The sequence below is a fragment of the Alosa pseudoharengus genome, unplaced genomic scaffold (assembly GCF_046254945.1).
Source record: "Alosa pseudoharengus isolate Yale_2024_CS ecotype anadromous, Long Island Sound unplaced genomic scaffold, YU_APseudo_1.1 YU_APseudo_1.1_scf_4, whole genome shotgun sequence".
Taxonomy (NCBI): Eukaryota; Metazoa; Chordata; class Actinopteri; order Clupeiformes; family Clupeidae; genus Alosa; species Alosa pseudoharengus.
The window spans coordinates 21,536,103-21,555,386 of record NW_027468774.1 but is presented as its reverse complement, the minus strand read 5'-3'; the positions used below and the strand labels follow the sequence as shown (position 1 = coordinate 21,555,386).

The following is a 19,284-nucleotide window of genomic DNA, read 5'->3' as shown; positions in this document are numbered from 1 at the left end:
AGAGCCTTCAACTATGCGGAGGGGCCATCATTCATGGCCTGAAGTATTGATAGAAAGGGTGGGAAAGTGCATTTAGATTCAAGAAAGTGTGATGTCAAAAGTCGAACAAATGAATAAATACGAGGGGAAAACATTTCTGAATAAATATGGGGGGGGGGGGGCATCTCTCACACTTATCAATGTTTGCACAGCACTTTTCATTTCGAATTGGTTGAATAAAGGAAGATTTGTCTTACCCCTGTTTACCACCCCCCTCTCTCTCTGGCATGAGTGCCCGTTTCATTCCGGCTGGGCAGTCATGCCCGCCTCGGGAGCAGGTGGGGGTTTGTGTGTGCCTTTGGGTGCAGCTGCTCGGCCCATCTAAAGGAAGCCAGGCTCCAGCTCGTGCCCTCGCCCATGCCAAGCAGGGCTCTGTGGGAGACCATTCAGTCCGCAGGACTTGTGTGGCACCACCCCCCATTAACCTGAGCACCTCACCCCAGCATTGGGCTCTCAGAGGGAGGTCTTGTTAGGCAAGGCAGCCCCATTGTCTGGGAGCTCTGATTTTGGCCGTCGCCAAATATGTCAGATGAAGCTTTTTTTTTGGTCAGGAGTTTTGAATGGAACAATCCCCATCCTGAGCTTTCTTTTTTTAAGTAAGTTAATATGAACTGTCTTTCTGCACATGCGGTACCTTGGCTTCCAGTTTAGAGTCTGTGTTTTTAAAAACCTTCATGATAAAGCCTTTGTTAGAAAGTCCCCCAGCAGGCAGATGATACCGCTGATTATACTAGCTGCAGGCACACACACACACACACACACACACCCTTGAGCTAAGAGCACAGTGATTAATGATCCACAGAATCACAGCTCAAACATTCAAGGCCAGAAAGGTTCACATTCACAGACTATGTGTGTGTGTGTCTCTTTGTTGGTGCCTCCTTACAGGGGCTGCATTGTAATGACCAATGCAGACTAGACCCGAGGTCTTTTTGATGTGGTCTGAAAATGAGTCACAAGATTAATTGCACCATGTACATGTAAATCCACTGGATGACTTCTCTCTCTCCCCCCCCCCCCCCTCTCTTTCTCACACACTCTCTCGCTTTCTCTCTCACTCACACTCTCTCTCTTTCTCTCTCACTCACACTCTCTCGCTTTCTCTCTCACTCTCTCTCTCTCTCTTTCTCTACTATTTCTCTTTCCATCTCTTTGTCTTTGTATCTGCCGCTCTGTTCTTCATCTTGCCCAGATACATCGGGAAGTCGGACTCCATCACCATCAGTGTCTGGAACCACAAGAAAATCCATAAGAAGCAAGGCGCTGGGTTTCTGGGCTGTGTACGTCTGCTGTCCAACTCCATCAACCGCCTCAAAGACACTGGCTGTAAGGCACCCTTGGTTCTTAGTGTGTGTGTGTGTGTGTGTGTGTGTGAGAGTGAGTCTGTCTGTTTGTGTGTGAAGTTAAATGTGAATGTGCATTGTGGGAGTATAGCAGATGCTAAACTTTCCCCTCTGTAGCCCACTGCTCTGCTCTGTACCCCACTCGCAGGTGTGTTTATGCTGTTGAGGGTGAGGGTCAGTGAGGGGCTTTGTGTGTGTGTGTGTGTGTGTGTGTGTGTGTGTGTGTGTGTGTGTGTGTGTGTGTGTGTGTGTGCGCGTCTCGGTCTCGCCATCCCTGCTCAGCTGGATGTCACGCTCGGCCTCTGCTCGTCACTCTCTGTCAGGTCAGCCCCGTCAGCCCTCACACCCCCTCCGGGAGCTGACGGTCATCCAGGCTTGAGTCATTGTAGCATCAGTCCAAGCGCCACAGTCAGACGGACGGGCTGACCCCTCTTCACTATTTCTGCATGTGGCAAAAGCCGACGTAGTTGTTTGTTTGTGTGTGTGTGTTTTGTTTTGTTTGTTTGTTCTTTGTTTCCTCTCCAGAGAAATCAAGAGGAATTTTAATGGGACTCCAGAGTTAGCATGACTGTCTACATGTCTGTCTGTTTGTGGATTGCTTGGTGGAATACTTTTCAATGTTTCATTTGTAGTGGTTGTCTGCCTGATTTGTTTGTATGTGTATGTGCTTGCAGGCGTGTGTGTGTGTGTGTGTGTGTGTGTGTGTGTGTACGTATGTGTGCATGTTCAGCAGACAGTGCACTCTTCATAACCCTTTTTTCTCTCTCATCTCCTTTTCCTGTGGCTCGGACACAAAAGAACTTTCCAGACAGTCCACAGCATACGCAGTCTGCGCGGAATAGTGCTGGCTTTGTGTTTGGAGAGGGGGTTTGCTTGAATTTTTGACCCCCTCTGGCTGAACTGCGGCATTCTGGGTATTTTTGGAAAAGGCCTTGCCTGAACAGAGGAACTCGCTGATGTTCACCTCCACTCAAAAGTTGACCTGGTCTCTCTCTCTCTCTCTCTCTCTCTCTCTCTCTCTCTCTCTCTCTCTTTCTCCTTCTCTCCTCCCTGTCCATCTCCATCATTTCTCTCCAGACCAGAGACTGGACCTCAACAAGCTGAGTCCCAATGACAGTGACACGGTCAGGGGGCAAATAGTCAGTGAGTATGAGAGGAGTCTCACAACGAGATGAACCCACTTTCCCAACACACTCACAGCACTTCCAGAGATGACAGGAATGTTCTTTTCATCATCACTCAGCTAACCAATGGATCCATCTCAATACAGCACCAAGTCAGTTTGTTCTAACAAGTCACTAGTAAGTCAGTCACTAGTAGCAGTCCAGTCAGATGACCTTGGCCTTGTGACGCTAAATAGAAGGAGGAGGGCCAGTGGAGCATTGCGTGCAGGAAGGCAGTGAAAGATGAGCCCACTGTAGATGTGATTGGTGCAGAATATTTTCTTTTCTTCACACACACACACACACACACACACACACACACACACACACACACATACATGCACACACACCTTTATGCTCTCACGCACATCCCTTAGCGTGTGAGGCCAGGCTCACAGGCTCAGTGGCAGCTGCCCTTCTGAAGTCTCATCCCCAAAACCACAACACTCACTCCTGCAAGGCCATTTTTTATGAGCAGAACATCCCCACAGTCAGGCTCCACAGGCTGCTCTATGCTCCCCAGCAGTGTGTGTCTGCCTTAAGAGAATACAACACAGCCTGTTGTCTGACACCAGTTGTTCCACCTCAGAGTCCTGAACCCACCACTAACATTGCGAGTCATCCTGTACGTCACCTATTTAATCTTGTGCAGCAGAACAGATCACAGGCCCCTGTAGAAGCCCCTGTAGAAGCCATTACCATTAGACCATCCTGTACGATTGCTCTGGTGCCAGAGGTCAGTGTCTTAAGTGATGTCCCTGTCTGTGTTTCATCTCCACAGTGAGCCTGCAGTCCAGAGACCGGATAGGCTCGGGAGGCCCCGTGGTCGACTGCAGCCGCTTGTTCGACAACGACCTTCCTGATGGGTAAGTTTGTGTGTGTGTGTGTGTGTGTGTGTGTGTGTGTGTGTGTGCGCTCTGTGGTATCACTTTCCTTCTTCCCTATCAGAGCAGGCCCAAACCACTAGACCACCCAAAAAGACTAAAGACTACAGCTGCCCCGACCACAGATAAGATAGCCCTTCATCTGCTCGGTCACTGGACTCCATCAGAAGCAGGGACAGCTCCTCTCTAGACAGCAATGTCATGCAGACGAGACTGTAGTTTCTCATCGGCCCATTAGCCTAGGACTGAAATGACTGAAGAGCAAATTGAAGACAGACCGTGTTTTAGGAACTCTGCCTCCAGTGGGGAGTTGAACCCATGACCTCCTGGCGTCAGCCAGCGCTGCGCTCACTCTTCATCCTAACTCCCAGTCACATTCGCCCCGGCACAGCACAGGGGAAGAGTGGTCCATTTGGTACAGGGCCCATAGTCCTTAGTGAGCAAGTGCGAGTGTAGCTTGGGGAGGCAGAGGATGCAGCGAGGCCAGATGGAGGCTGTCCCATTAGAGCAGCGAGGACGCGCGTCACGGATCAAGCTGTTCCCTTTCGTCTGCAGCCTCGGGGCCCCAAACACACACAGATCCAGGACAAGGAGACTTTTTTGGGGAGCGCTGATGAGCCTATTAACGTGTGTGTCTGTGTGTGTGGTGTGTGGTGTGTGTGTGTGTGTGTGTGTGTGTGTGTGTGTGTGTGTGTGTGTGTGTGTGTGTGTGTGTGTGTGTGTGTGTGTGTGTTTCTTTCTTTCTTTCTTTCTTTCTGTGTGCCTCATTTGGCTTTGTCACTGTCTGCAGATGGGAAGAGAGAAGGACCGCATCCGGTCGAATCCAGTACCTTAACCATATCACACGTAGCACACAGTGGGAGAGGCCCACCAGGTGAGTGTACTACATTACCCACAATTCAGTCCTGCCACCCCTTGGCATGACAGCGACAGCACAAACACACATACCCACACACATACACACACACACCCACACACACACACACACACACACACACCATCCTTCTCCTCTCTCCTCTTTAGCCTCTCTCTTTGTGCTCCTTCTGACTGAAGCCTCAGCTAGCCCCTGCGCAGGATAGACAAAGCTCTGCCTGTTTCTCAGAAGACTGACAGATCTGAGGCGCGAGCAGAGGGCTCTCTTAAAAAGGCCTCTGAATGTGTTTGTTTATGTGGGACGCTCGTCCAGGCTCAGCTGCCTTCCACTGTTTGGTCTGGAGATGTGCAGTGAAGCCACCGCAATGCTAATATATGAATATACAAAGGCCCCGGCCGGCCTTATACGGCACTTACAAAGAATCCATTGATCTTGCGGACCCCTCGGCCGTTGAAGCGGACACGGTCAGCTCCAGAGCAGTGGCTGCCCGCTTGGTGGTTTAACGTCAGTGGGAGGTGGGAAGACGGAAACAGCGGTGTGTTTTTAACGATTGGTGCCATTGACATTTTGACGTCAGCCGGGTACCACAGCAACAGCAGCAGGAGCAGGAAACGCGCCGTCGGGGTTTGCAGCATCCGTGCTGCCCCTCCTCACCAAACATTTAGTCTTTCTCCATCCAACGTAGTAGAGGGTCTGTTGTCTTTCTGCTCTGCTACCTCACTCCCTGTCACCTTTTTCAGGTGTCACTCATGCGCTTCTCTCTCCTCTGATAGGCCGGCGTCGGAGTACTCCAGCCCCGGGCGGCCACTCAGCTGCCTGGTGGATGAGAACACTCCCATCATGACACCCAACGGCGCGGCAGGGGTGCAGGGTGGGAACCTGCGGGTGCAGGAGCGCCGCGTCCGCTCCCAGAGGCACCGCAACTACATGAGCCGGACGCACCTGCACACGCCACCCGACCTGCCCGAGGGCTACGGTGGGTACCGCCTGCACACACACACCATGCTCACACACACGCCTGCACACTCACACCATGCTCACACACACACCTGCACACTCACACCATGCTCACACACACGCCTGCACACTCACACCATGCTCACACACACACCATGCTCACACACACCCTGCTCACACACACGCCTGCACACTCACCATGCTCACACACACACCATGCTCACACACACCATGCTCACACACACGCCTGCACACTCACACCATGCTCACACACACGCCTGCACACACACACACCATGCTCACACACACACCATGCTCACACACACACCATGCTCACACACACACCATGCTCACACACACGCCTGCACACACACACACCATGCTCACACACACGCCTGAACACTCACACCATGCTCACACACACACCATGCTCACACACACCATGCTCACACACACGCCTGCACACTCACACCATGCTCACACACACGCCTGCACACTCACACCATGCTCACACACACAGTGTACAGGACACTCAAGAGTTTCAAAGTCAGCCTCTGTGAGAAACACATAGAAGTTATATTTACAACCCTGCGTTTGACTTCTACCAAAGGACTTTTGAAATGCCAGACAGACCTATTCAGATGTGCCATTTCATGGCAATTAAATAGCTTTGGGGCCGGTTCTTGCCCACATTTGGATGGACTAAATTGGTGCGAGAACCTCTCTTGTGCTTTTTGGAATCTCATCACCATGGGAATGTTCTCTGATGATTCAGCGGGTTCAGTTGACACGTTCCCTTTTGACATACACTGCTCACACAAACTCACCAGGCACCACTGAATAATTGATGACACTTTGCATGTTTTTGAGTGTGGGATTAGAATAGACTCTAAACCAGGTGAAGAGCTCTTTTAGGGGCCTCTAAGGGTAGCAGACAGGATGATCCCAACTGCGTGTGAAATCTTCTTTTGTGCTCGGAAGCATTGAACACATTAGAGAAGGGTGTTAGCTTGGTTTAAATGACAGCGTAGTCGTCCTGCCTTGCTCTTTCTCTGCCTTCTGTTCCTTTTAAATGGTTTTGAACTGTCTAATTGCATTGCTAGACGTGAGCACTCAGCTGTGTTGTGTTGTGCGCGTCGTTAACTCCTCTCTGTCTCTGTCTCGCCCCACAGAGCAGCGCACTACTCAGCAGGGTCAGGTCTACTTCCTGCACACGCAGACCGGCGTCAGCACCTGGCATGACCCGCGGGTGCCCAGGTAAATGCTCCGGAATATGTGTGTGTGTGTGTAGTGAAGGGGGCAGAGAAATACGGTACTACCACTTTATGTGCCCATGTAAATGCACCAGTAAAGTAAGAGTATGTATCTGTATGTGTGCAGGAGACTTCTTTTACTCTTACCACTTTGAGTAATTTCTATTGTTATCTGTATGTCTATTTGTACACTGCTGGGTTCATTGTAGGTAACGATATATAAAAATACAAAAGATTATACAATGTCCCACTCTTCTATCAGTGTCCTCCGGAGGACATGTCCCACTCTTCTATCAGTGTCCTCCTGATGACATGTCCCACTCTTCTATCAGTGTCCACCCGAGGACACGTCTCACTTCGGTCTATCTGTCTGTCCTCTCTTTCCATCAGGGACCTGAGTAATGTGAACTGTGAGGAGCTGGGGCCTCTCCCACCAGGCTGGGAGATTCGGAACACGGCCACCGGACGGGTCTACTTTGTGGACCACAACAACCGCACCACGCAGTTCACAGACCCGCGACTCTCCGCCAACCTCCACCTAGTGCTCAAGTGAGTCCCCCTCTCCTTTTCCCCACACAGCAACACGACCCAGGCATTTCCGATCTCGCAAGCCCGAGCATGCACTTCGGGGGGAGAAACTGAAAAATCATGGGGGAAATTTTTTTTTTTAGATATGCATGGTTGCCAAGTATGTCTCCTTCAGACACTATCTCAGGGAGACGCATGGCAGAGCAATATGTTACATGATCTCTCTGCAGTAGAAAAAAGAGCGGCTGAATCGGGAGTATTCGTGTGAATTAACACTGTTTATTTTCTTTTCTGTCTGGAGCAGCCCAAGTGCTAATGGTTCCCGTGCCACGCCTGATGGTCCGAACAGGTGAGCTCTGCTTTTGACACACTCCTTAGTCCACCCCCCCCCTCTCTCTCTCTTGCTCTCTCTCTCTCCTCTCTCTCTCTTTCTCACCCTCTGCTCTGTATCTGTTTGTCTCAGCTTGTCTGGGTTAATCTCTCCTTGTCCCCCCTCTCTGTCTGTCTGCCTTCCTCACACTTTTCTCTTCTGCGCTTCCTCTCATGTGTGAGGTTGGAGACAGGACAGGAATGCATCGGTGGACAGCTCAGGTTTCTCTGCCAGATCTCTGTTCTGTGTCGTATCAGAGAACAGTGATTTTTTTTTTTTCTCTCTCTGTATTTCTTTCCTCCCCCTGACTTTGCCTCCCAGGCTCCTCTCGGCAATTTGGAGAGGAATCTCAGCGAAACGAGGGCTGGCATTCCCAGTATGCTTGCCACGCTGGAATGTGTCTCGTGCACAGAAACTGCCCGCACCGGCCATCTGCGAGCCGCGGCGTAGACGCTCACATGTTGTTCCAGGACAAGGGAGTTCGGGGCAGGGCCAGGGCCAGCTCAGTCAGCTGGCCTGTGGTTCGTGGTCGCAGTCAAAGTGGAGTTTGTGTTTCGTGTGGAGCGGAGCTCCCCACAGCGCACAGTCCCACACCTCGCCATAGCAAAGGAGTAATGATCACCAGATGAGTGGGGCCTGTAATTAGGCAAATACAAGGCTGTTTATAATAGATTTCCAGCCAGCGTGTCCAACCCAAGACACAAGTCAGGTCTTAAGTGGAGGTTTCGGGGATGAATGTGTGGTGATGTCTGGTCAAGAGGGATGGAGGGAGGGGGAGGAGGTTGTCCTCTGGGAAATGCTGTCCTCTGTCCACAGGGAGAGATGCTGTGATCAGCCAGCATCCACTGATTGCCGTTTGGACGTTTGTAAGGGACACAGGCCCTTCTGGGTCAGGCGATGAACTGCGACACAGGAAACAGATGGAGAAAGTCCACTGCCTGAATAGGGGTCCACAGAGGTCTCATGTGACCCCAGACTGTGAGATTCTCCTCTTGCGTCCTCCACGCAACAGTGACCATTCCCAGAGCCCTTTAGTGGAATCTGAGTTGGCTCTAAAAAAGTTATGAGTTAGTGCGCATTCCAGCCAATGATATGAGAAGACAGAAACGAAAATGGGAAAAGATACCAGCTGGCTTTTCCCCAAAACATCTGCCTTTTATCAAGTCCAGAGAGCGAGTTGAGCAATTCACACCCTGACACTGTCATGCTGCAAGAATGTGTCATATACATGTCACAGTCATCACAGTTATGCAGCCTGTTTTATATCTTCATAAAATATGAAGCCGCCAGGTCAGGCTCTTGCCTCTGCACAAGCATCCTCACTGACCAGGCCTGTCACTGGAGCTGATCATATATAGATTGTGTATAGTTTGAGTGCCTCCCAGTAGTGCAACTTCTGTGGAGAGGTGGCACATGAGCTGTGCTCTGAACAGTTGTTGCATGCACATGTTCCTGTTGGTGTATAAAAAGAGGACAAAAGCATTTGTGCACACACACACACACACACACACACACACACACACACACAGAGAGAGAGGCATAACCGCACTCCTAATTTGTCTGGAGTGTTGCTCTCGCTCGCCAATGTTTGGGTGCTGTCTGGCAGGGCTGCTCCTTTCCTGCTGGCCGCTGCCCCACCCCGCCTTGCCCCTCGCCCTCTGGGAGTCTAGTCAGCAGGAACTCTGGGAAGACGGAGGGAGTGCGGCCAGGGCTGAAGAGGCTGGCAGTAGGGCGGGTGGGTTGGGCAGGATGTTAGTGTGGCGTTAGCAGCGCTGGCGGTGTGGGGGATCAGCTGGGTGGGGTCCCCCCTTCCAGACACCCCTCCTCACCTCAGGAATGCCAGCCAGGCAGGGGAGGTGGGGGTTGAGATCGGGGTTGGGGGGGTTGCACTGCACTGGCTGAACCCTCTCCAATTCCCTTTGCGGCTTCAGCACAACTGGGTCACACACACACACACACACACACACACACACACACACATGGACAAAGACATACAAAAAGCCAGCCCAGAGACCTTGGAAATACCATTCTAAGAAGGGCTCTGCCATGGGCCACTACATTTGAATTTCTGTAATAAGTACAGAGGACAGACATGTGGATAGACTGAATTACCCTCAGTTACACAGCATCATTCAAAAGCAGCTGAAACGGGCAGTCAATTACTTGCATTTTTTATTTGTACTAGAATTCCCTTGCTCTAAGACTGGCAAACAATTTGGCTTCTCTTAAAATTGTATGCCGCATGACCCAAACCACTGTGTTAATCATGATAGCGTTATCTTATCTGCTGTATTAATTTGAGATTGGCCACATGAGTGTAGATGCACACCATGACGTTGAAACATTGATTTGTAGTGAGGTGGCGACTTCCATTAGCAGCAAAGGTGGGCGTGTGTGAGTGCACGTCAGGTCTCTTTGAGCTGCAGCTCCTCCAGACATCCGCCCATGTTTGTTTACGTCTCCATCTGTCGGCGCTTCTGGGCTTGTGCTTTGCCACTGGCGCATTTCCTCTAGAGGAAGCTGACCGTGGCTGCAGTGCCTCGCAGAGACGTAAAAGTCCGGCTTCAGAAAGTAGAAGTCCTGCCATGTATTGGTTCTGCCTGTGCACTTAACACAGGTGATTTCACTGATTAGCGGATCTATCTGGCTTAAGAGTTGTGCTGATAAAAATCGGCTGATTAAGTGAATGGTTGGAACAAAAATGTGGCAGGACTTTTACTTTTTGAAGCCAGACTTTTAAATCTCTGGCGCCTCGTATGCGTCGGGTGCATATTTACGCTTAAAGAGTTTCCTACCCACACTTCTCTCCTTCTAGCACAGTTCCCAAAAGGAGCCGTGTGGCCCCTGGCTTCATTTGATTCTAACCTACAGCACAACTCAGACTAACAATTCGTGTAGACTAGCAGATTGCCATTGTTCTTAATTCGCCTTCTAAAACCTTTCTGCCGTCCCTCCACAGTCGTCCTCCCCAGCTGAAGGAGCAGACCCAGCAGGTGCTGGTGTGCGCAGGGCAGCTGCCCGAGGACCCGGAGTGCCTGACGGTGCCGCGCTACAAGCGGGACCTGGTGCAGAAGCTGAAGGTGCTGAGGCAGGAGCTGTCCCAGCAGCAGCCCCAGGCCGGACACTGCCGCATCGAAGTGTCGCGTGAGGAGATCTTCGAGGTGAGACGTAGGGCCTCCTCTACATGCATGGAACAACATGGAAGCACCTCGCACACACACACACACAATACAAGAACAGAGTGAGAGATGGACTTGCTTGCTAGAGATAGATGGGTTGTGCACAGGTCTCATAGTGGCTTGACTGGTCTATAGGTTCTTTTGTAAATATTCAAAATGCTTATATTCATTCAAAAATATGTCATCATCCCCAGAGATGTAAAAGTCCGGCTTCAGAAAGTAAAAGTCCTGCCATTTATTGGTTCTGCCTATGCACTTAGCACAGGTGATTTAACTGATTAGCAGATCTACCTGGCTTAAGAGTTATGCTGATAAGAATGTGGCGGCATCTGATCATCCCCCAGTAGCTGAGCCACTCATGGTATTCAAAATATCACCTTTGGCTTCTTGTTCTCCTGATTCACCTGAGACTGATGTGTACAATAGTCAGACAGAGAGAGATGGAGAGCAGAGCGACACCAGCTCTGCAGTCCAGCATCTGTGCTCATAGTGTGGTCAAGAGAGTGCACGTCCTGCTAGGGGCCCTCTGCTGGTCAAGCTGAGGAAGTACAGCTTTCAGGCTCATCAGCAGTCTCTGGCTGTCTGTGTTTTGCAGGTAGTTGTATGTAAAAGCAAGGATCCTGTTATAAAGTTTCTGACTTTTGAAGGTCAGTGACACAGCTGGGGAGAGTTCTGCAAATACCCCTTTGTGTTGTTGTTACTGATAAACTGCATAGGGGGAAGACAGGAGAGATTGCGAGTTTGTCTGTGTACATCTATCAGCTTCAATCAGAGGCATGTGAAGGGGGGTTTGAGGTTTCAAAGGGCCTGTGTTGAGACTTGTAGTGATAAAGAGTGCCCTCTGAGATCTCTGTGATATGCCTTTTCCAGGAGTCCTACCGCCAGGTGATGAAGATGAGACCCAAGGACTTGTGGAAGAGACTGATGGTCAAGTTCCGTGGAGAAGAAGGACTGGACTACGGGGGAGTAGCCAGGTTAGAGCCCTCACACTGAACACAGAATCACATTCTGCACTAGTCATTGGTTAAAGAATCTAAATGCAGCAATGTGTTGTTTGTTGTTTATTTATTTTTTAAGGGATTGTGAACATTGATTAACATTAGATTAGACGTTAGATAAGCCATATAAATGTACCAGAGTAAGACATGCATATATATATATATATATATATATATATATAGCCAGGTATATTTTCATGTGAAGGTCAGATAAGCTCACCTGTTTTCCCCACTCTCCACTTGGGCTATGTACTAAACACCAGTAGTTATCTGGTTTGGGACTGACCACCGCACAAAAATGTAAGAACAGCTTTTCCAGCATGCCTCTCCAACGACAAAAGACACCAGTTAGCACAGTTAGCACTGAAAGTGATTCAGGCTGTTCGATAGATTCACAAGGTCACAGAGTGGATTTCTGTAGTCCCTTACTGAATTTATTTGAATAGTTATATTGCAATTTATGTAATTGAGTGTGAATGTATAATTTGATCTTCCTTTGTCCGCTGGTCAGTTTTAGTTTGTTTTTAATTCTGTTTTTGTGATGTAGGGAGTGGCTGTATCTGCTATCCCATGAGATGCTGAATCCATACTACGGCCTGTTCCAGTACTCACGGGACGACATCTACACCCTGCAGATCAACCCGGACTCAGCGGTCAACCCTGTGAGTCTCACGCAGTCACACACGAGTGCTCCAGAACACACTACACTGTACCCACACTACATATCCCCTTCATTCAACCTGTGAGTCTCCATCTCACTCACACACACACACACACAAACACGCACACACACACCCTCAAAAATAGATAGCCCGTAGATACACACGTCCTTGAGGTCAGCTTGACTCATATGTCAGTCTAGTGAAACCCACGTCAGAGCACTTAACCCAGCCTTAAAATCACTAGAGGCTGCAGATGACAGACTGTCCCTGACATAGCCTGTGTGTCTGTGTACCCCCACCCTCCCATCTCCACCCCTCAGGAGCACCTGTCCTACTTCCACTTTGTGGGGCGGATCATGGGCATGGCGGTGTTCCACGGCCACTACATCGACGGCGGCTTCACGCTGCCTTTCTACAAGCAGCTGCTGGGCAAGCCCATCACCCTGGACGACATGGAGTCCGTGGACCCCGACCTGCACAACAGTCTGGTCTGGATCCTGTAAGTTTTCTCAACCTAAAGAAGACATACAAATACATTCTCACACACACACACACACACACCATGAAATGCACACTTTCAGCTGCTAAGTGCACACTTTCAGCTGCTACAATGAAGTAAGGGAAGCTCTAAAATATGTGTGTGTGTGTGACTTTATAGGGACAATGATATCACAGGGGTGCTGGACCACACCTTTTGCGTTGAGCACAACGCATACGGCGAGATCATTCAGCATGAGCTCAAGCCTAACGGCAAGAACATTCCCGTCAACCAGGATAACAAGAAGGAATACGTCAGGTGAGCAGAGCACCTCCCACCTCCGTCCCGTCCTCTCACCCTCTGGGTGACCATTCCGTTCAAGTCACACTAATCTGCCCCCCATGTCTTACATGTCCCCCAAGAAGTATTAATGCACCGATTCAAAATCTGTCTTCCCTTTTGACAAATATAGGTAGTCTACTTGTGTTTTCATCAAGTGTGAGTGAAGTTTTTGTCACTCTGAGCAGTAGAGCTCGATACAAAGATGGCTCTTGATGGATCTCATGCATGTCCACTGCAGCAGAAGGCTGCCACCGTGATGCGTTGTGGTCACAGTGCTCTCTCACTCTTCCAGGCTGTATGTGAACTGGCGTTTCTTGCGAGGCATTGAGGCTCAGTTCCTGGCGCTTCAGAAGGGCTTCAATGAGGTCATCCCCCAGCACCTGCTCAAAGCCTTTGATGAGAAAGAGTTGGAGGTGAGACACATACACACACACACTCTCTGAGCTCCTGCGTCTCCACTTGACATAAACCTAATTGGTAGCAAGCTTCTGTTAATTGAGTCTACTAATTGGTAGCAAGCTTCTGTTAATTGAGTCTACTAATTGGTAGCAAGCTTCTGTTAATTGAGTCTACAAATAGTAGATAGTGAAAATGTAGATAGTGTAAATAAGGTATTTTATGCTGTGGCAGAGTGAAGCTAAGCTTTTGTTCTGAAAGGTTCAAAGGTATTACCAAGATAACGTTAACCTCAGTAACCTAAACATGTTCTTGTCTCTGTCTGCATCTCTCTTCATGTCTTTTCTTCTCTTTCCTGTCTTGCCTGCATCCAGCTCATTGTGTGTGGTCTGGGTAAGATAGACATTAACGACTGGAAGTCGAACACCCGTCTGAAGCACTGCACGCCAGACAGCAACAGTGTGAAGTGGTTTTGGCGGGCCGTGGAGTCCTATGACGAGGAGCGGCGCGCACGGCTTCTGCAGTTCGTCACCGGCTCCTCTAGAGTCCCCCTGCAGGGTTTCAAGGCCCTCCAAGGTAACTAACGCCAGCCTTGGGCCTTGACATTCCACATAGTGTGTAACCTGACGGTCCAAGGTAACTAACGCCAGCCTTGGGCCTTGACATTCCACATAGTGTGTAACCTGATTGTCCATGATAAAGTTGCATAAAAAGAGATTAATGTCGTTTGGCAGAGTCCTGGGCCCTGGTCATTTTGTTGGTCATTTTTGTTTAAATCGAGGCCTCACTTCAGAACAGTTGACTTAGTCACTTACAAATGATTGCATATTCAATGTTATGTGTGCTAAGTGTCACTTGTGTCTGGTTGTATGAGACTTAAAAGTGCTCATATACATCTTAGTCAAAAAAGTACACACAGTCACATTCCAGTAGTGGTGGCAATTTCAAATGTTATCAATTCAATACAAGTTATTGATACCCCTCCTAGGGCAGTAACAATCTTTGTGTTGGTGTACATGTACTTCTGTGTGTATCTAATTATGAATTCTCTCGTTTATAGGGGCTGCTGGGCCAAGACTGTTTACTATTCATCAGATTGATGCCAGCACAAATAACCTGCCCAAAGCTCACACCTGGTGAGTTACTGATCTGTTGTATTTTAAATGACAAGCTAACAGTCCAGGGTTTCATATTCAGGGATTAAAAATAGTTCAAAGAACGGAAACTAAAAACATTTTTGGATGAAAACGCTATTTTCAATTTTAGATAACCGGTCAATAACCTTTCTTTGAATATTATTCAAAAGTCCTTAGGCTTGGAAAGTCACCTGCCCACACAGTGTTCCCCAGACCCCTTATAGGATGAATTTAGCCAGATTTTATGAACCAGTGTCTCCCAGTGTCTCACCAGTGTATAATAGGCTAGGCATATTATAGATTTTCATATCCAACACTATATAACTGCCTTTTCCATGTAAGCAGCCTAAATTACTGAAACATTGTGTGAAATAACATAGGCTACCAGAGAGACTAGGAAAATATCTAGGTCTAGTGTCATGCAGTTGATAGCACCACGCATATTACTACATGGCTTGAAGCAAGGACATTTTTACTTTGTATATCACATTGCACTTTTCTGCTTTTTTGCACTTCTGGTTAGACGCAAACTGCATTTTGTTGTCTTTGTACTTGTACTCTGCACAATGACAATAAAGTTGAATCTAATCTAATTTTCTGTGCCTGAAGTTAGGCGATCAGACATTTTTGAAGATCTACAGCCACTGACAAAAGTATTGTTACCCCTTTAGAAACTTTGGTTTTTAAGCAAAATGCACACACTTTTCAATTTGTTTTTGAGAAAACAAACAAACCAGGACCATTTCAATAGCTCAACACAACTGAAACAACAATTGGTTTCCCCAAATTCAACACAAAATATCACTGTCAAACTGACACGATCTTGGCACAATTCACAAAAAGTGTCTTTTGCACTGATAAAAGCACACTTTTCATTGTTAAAATCCAGTGCTAAGGTTATGGGTAGTCAGACATCAGCTGTGGTAGCATTCCTGAGAGATATCAGTCCATTTCTAATGGACAGTAGACTCAAGTTTACTCATTTTACATTTCTATTGGTTTCTACGGACAGTATGTCTTCTCCAAGGACTTCCAAATATTTGAATGACTCTACCTACCCTTTTATATGCAGTTGATTATCAGTGTCAGAGGAAGTAAAATAGGCAGTTTCCTACCCGAAACTAGAAAATTGCTAGCTCGGTAATCGCCTACAAAGATAGATAGATAGATATTTTATTGATCCCCGAGGGGAAATTCAAGTGGGCCGCTCAGACAATGGCAGAAGTGCCATTCATCATGAGGTTATGTGCCATCAAAATGATTTTGGAAATGTTATGTTAAGGTCAAAAAACTGTTACGGGTGCCTTCTATAATTTTCTAACCAGTTACCATTCAGAGGAGAGGCCTTGGAACACTGGAACGGGAACGAAAAAATTATGTTTTTGCTCAGAACGAACCAAAATGAAAATCATTCTGTTTTCAGTCCCTGTTCATAATGCTACATTTCTTTAATGTGTCTGCATGTAGTTTGGCATTAGTCATGTGCAGGTTAGTCAGGTGCACAGCGGGAACAAAGTATTGCTGCTGTCTGATGTCATGCTATAGGCTAAGAGATTTGTATTCTGTCATTGTAGCTTCAACCGGATTGACATCCCTCCATACGAAAACTATGACAAGCTGTACGACAAGCTTCTCACTGCCATTGAGGAGACCTGTGGCTTTGCTGTGGAGTGATTTGCTGAGCGACCAGTGAACATTCGCCGGTCACGTGTAATCCAGAGCGATGGGGCTTTGGGACATGCAGTCCCGCCACACCCCGTCAATGGGGCATCCACACTCCAGACGAACCACCACAGGTCCCAGAAGCAGGCGAAAAGGCTGCGTCCAATGAGAACATCATGGAACCTGGCAGAACACGGAACACACAGTCCTCCCTGGGGATTCGGCATCCTTTTTATCTTTTATTCAAAAAACAGTTTCTAGCTGCTAGTAACTCTTCTCTCTCTTGATAAGGACGCTCTCAAAACTCTTCCTGTGTTTTTCTTGTTTTGTTTTGAAGTACATTTGTTTTTTTCTACCGTTTCAAATATGTGGACGGCTTTTCATGTAGCATGTTTAAAACGGACCCACCAAACAAGAGCCCCCGAGCTCCTTTGCTGCTCACGCAGTGTTGCATAAGCTAAAACCCCACAGCACTACTGCTCCCACAGACTCTTCCACCCCCCACACATGCCCAGAAGCAAAGCCACACCCAGGACACTTTGGACCTGTTGGCTAGCCTGCACAGCCACCCTACACACCCCCTCGCTGGTGGTAATGACAGCTGAACTTGGGCCCTGATATTAGGCCTTGGAACACTTTTTGAGGCCTGGAGGCAAAGATGAGTGGCCAGTGGATGGAGTTCACCTGGCTGTCACCTAAGCTGGATTCTTCTTCCCACATCATACTCCTGCGCTCTCTCTCTTTCTCTCAATATTTCCTTCTGTCCATTCTCCCCGCTCTCTTTCTCTGTCCTCTGTGAAGTACCTGACCCATACCCCACCACCCCCAGAGACACGTTTGTCAACATGTATGATGAGATATAAGCTCCTTTAAAAAAATGAATGTATGGGTGAGAGAGTGAATGAATGACTATACATAGTTATTTTTATACAATGGGTTGGGAAGGGGGTAAAGGAATAATTATAGATGTATAAATTATTACCATTATACCCCCAAAACCTTGTGTTGTTGTTTTGTTAAAAGAAAAAAAGAAGAAAAAACCCTTTTTAAATGCTTATATAACAATTTCAAGGAATACACTCAATACATATAGTTAATCTTTGGAAACATATTTTTAAGTTTTGTGCAAGCATGGAACCCCTCCAAAAATTGTTGGGTTAAGTTAAGAAACGGAATAGAAGAAAAAAAGCAGAATGTTGAAAATAATGAATAACGAGTCAATAACTACAGTATTTGGCAGTCATTTTCTACAGTGCCATAGTGTGTTTGGAATGGCCTTTGAAGGGGACATCAACCTGTAGAGATGTTGTATACATACATGTGCAGAGAGATGTTTGTGATGGTTTTGTGTGGGACTGGCTGAAGGCTATCTGGTGGTGTAATCCCTGTGCGGCATTTCAGTGGAGATCCTTAGTCCTGATGCTCTTTGCCTGAAGTTCTGCAGCTCATATCACTCAGTATCTTGATGTTTTATGTCTGGAAATGGCCACTGTTGTGTATCTGTTCAATGAAGGCCTCCTGCATACACACAGTATGTATGTGGCATGTGCCACCTGACTGTGTTCCTGCTGTAACTCGAGCAGTGTAGCCTAATTACACAGACAGTGCAGACCCTTCACCAACAGGGCATTCGTCCTATATACTTGGCACAGAGGCTGCCTTTGTAAAAGCCACTGAAGTGTTGTCATTGAGCTTGACATGGAACTCAATTGAGAGTGTACTGTTGTGTGTTTGGAAAGAACAGGGTTTTCCAATCACTGCCAACAGACTGTTGTGGTCTTCAATAAGCAGCATTTCAAGTCGGAAACAGACATGAGTGGTAACCTCACAAGTGTATTTGTTCCAATCCTTGAAAAGAGGCCAGAAATTCCAGACTGCCATTAATTGCAGGTTGCCATTTTTCCTGCCATGTTTCACATAAAACATTTAGTTTTTCTGTGAATTTTTGAAGCATATAAAAATCGATGCAGACATCACTGAAGCTCTTAAATCTGTATTATAAATGGGACAGACAACAGCTCCTATCTCCATTAGAATAAAGTAAGACTATTGTATTTATTTTCTCTCAAAAGCTCGTATACATACATGGTTGAATGTTGTGGAATTGTTGCCTGTCTATAACAATTTGTTTATTATCACAGATTCTTCTAAAGGTTTGTATACACTCAAAAATTATGCATCTTCTTGCCCTTTTTTTAGACGAGTGTATTCAAGTTGAAACTGTTTCGAAACCTCTGGATTTATAAATGTGGAAGTGTTCTGAGATGGTGCTCTGTACAGTTATAGGAGATTTTGTTCATATGTGGATCACAGAATCTGTAATTTATCTTTAACTTAAATAGAGATATACAAAAAAAAAACATTTTGCACACATTCAGACTTGGCTGTAAATAATATGCGACTTCTTGTTAACAAATGGTATGTAGACTTCATCATTTTTTAATATTAATTTTCATGTATGTCCAGTGCACAGAAACAGATCTATTTTTATTTTTCAGTAATATTTTCTTTTTTCATCATACATAATACAGCTGCCTCTTCAGTGGCACTATTCTTAACAAATCATAAACTAGCATGATACACTTGCAGGATGCTTAATCTCATATAGTTGACTGGTGCAATTTGTTGTACGTAACACACTATCATTTTTGTAAGAGTATTTTATTTTTGTGTGTATTTAGTTTTAATTAAACTTGCCTTTGTCTTGGGTGTAAGGCACCTTTTAGCTGTTTCTTGTGTGATTTGCTAGAGAAAAGTCGATTATTTATGTTGTGATGTCCATACGTTTACATTGCGTTTGGTGTTGTTGGTATCTGTTATATGTTACTAATATCTTATGTATGAAATGCCTCATAGCATGAGGTTTCTTATGAGCCACAATTTAGTCATTCTTAAGAGGTTTTGAAAATGGTGATTTGTGTGGTTTGCTGGTTGCACTTTCCAATCAGACTATTCCCTGAAGCGCATCAGAAAACTCACTCCATAATTTAGCAGCATTTAATGTATGTTCTCATGAAACA

The 19,284-nt window shown here is 47.0% G+C and overlaps 1 protein-coding gene across 1 annotated transcript in view; it reads left to right on the top strand.

Moving 5' to 3' along the window:
- Positions 1 to 18,989, top strand: part of smurf2 (SMAD specific E3 ubiquitin protein ligase 2) — a 46,808-nt gene extending 27,819 nt beyond the window's left edge. Inside the window, exons 4-20 of the mRNA XM_076265287.1 lie at positions 1,232 to 1,365; positions 2,460 to 2,525; positions 3,327 to 3,411; positions 4,220 to 4,303; positions 5,077 to 5,279; positions 6,433 to 6,517; positions 6,904 to 7,062; positions 7,346 to 7,390; positions 10,371 to 10,572; positions 11,461 to 11,564; positions 12,136 to 12,250; positions 12,571 to 12,749; positions 12,909 to 13,046; positions 13,363 to 13,483; positions 13,841 to 14,042; positions 14,527 to 14,602; positions 16,177 to 18,989. Of these exons, the coding sequence (XP_076121402.1) occupies positions 1,232 to 1,365; positions 2,460 to 2,525; positions 3,327 to 3,411; positions 4,220 to 4,303; positions 5,077 to 5,279; positions 6,433 to 6,517; positions 6,904 to 7,062; positions 7,346 to 7,390; positions 10,371 to 10,572; positions 11,461 to 11,564; positions 12,136 to 12,250; positions 12,571 to 12,749; positions 12,909 to 13,046; positions 13,363 to 13,483; positions 13,841 to 14,042; positions 14,527 to 14,602; positions 16,177 to 16,276 (2,098 nt within the window). The 3' untranslated portion in view covers positions 16,277 to 18,989. The remainder of the gene's footprint in view (positions 1 to 1,231; positions 1,366 to 2,459; positions 2,526 to 3,326; positions 3,412 to 4,219; positions 4,304 to 5,076; positions 5,280 to 6,432; positions 6,518 to 6,903; positions 7,063 to 7,345; positions 7,391 to 10,370; positions 10,573 to 11,460; positions 11,565 to 12,135; positions 12,251 to 12,570; positions 12,750 to 12,908; positions 13,047 to 13,362; positions 13,484 to 13,840; positions 14,043 to 14,526; positions 14,603 to 16,176) is intronic.
- The last annotated feature ends 295 nt before the right edge of the window (positions 18,990 to 19,284 follow it).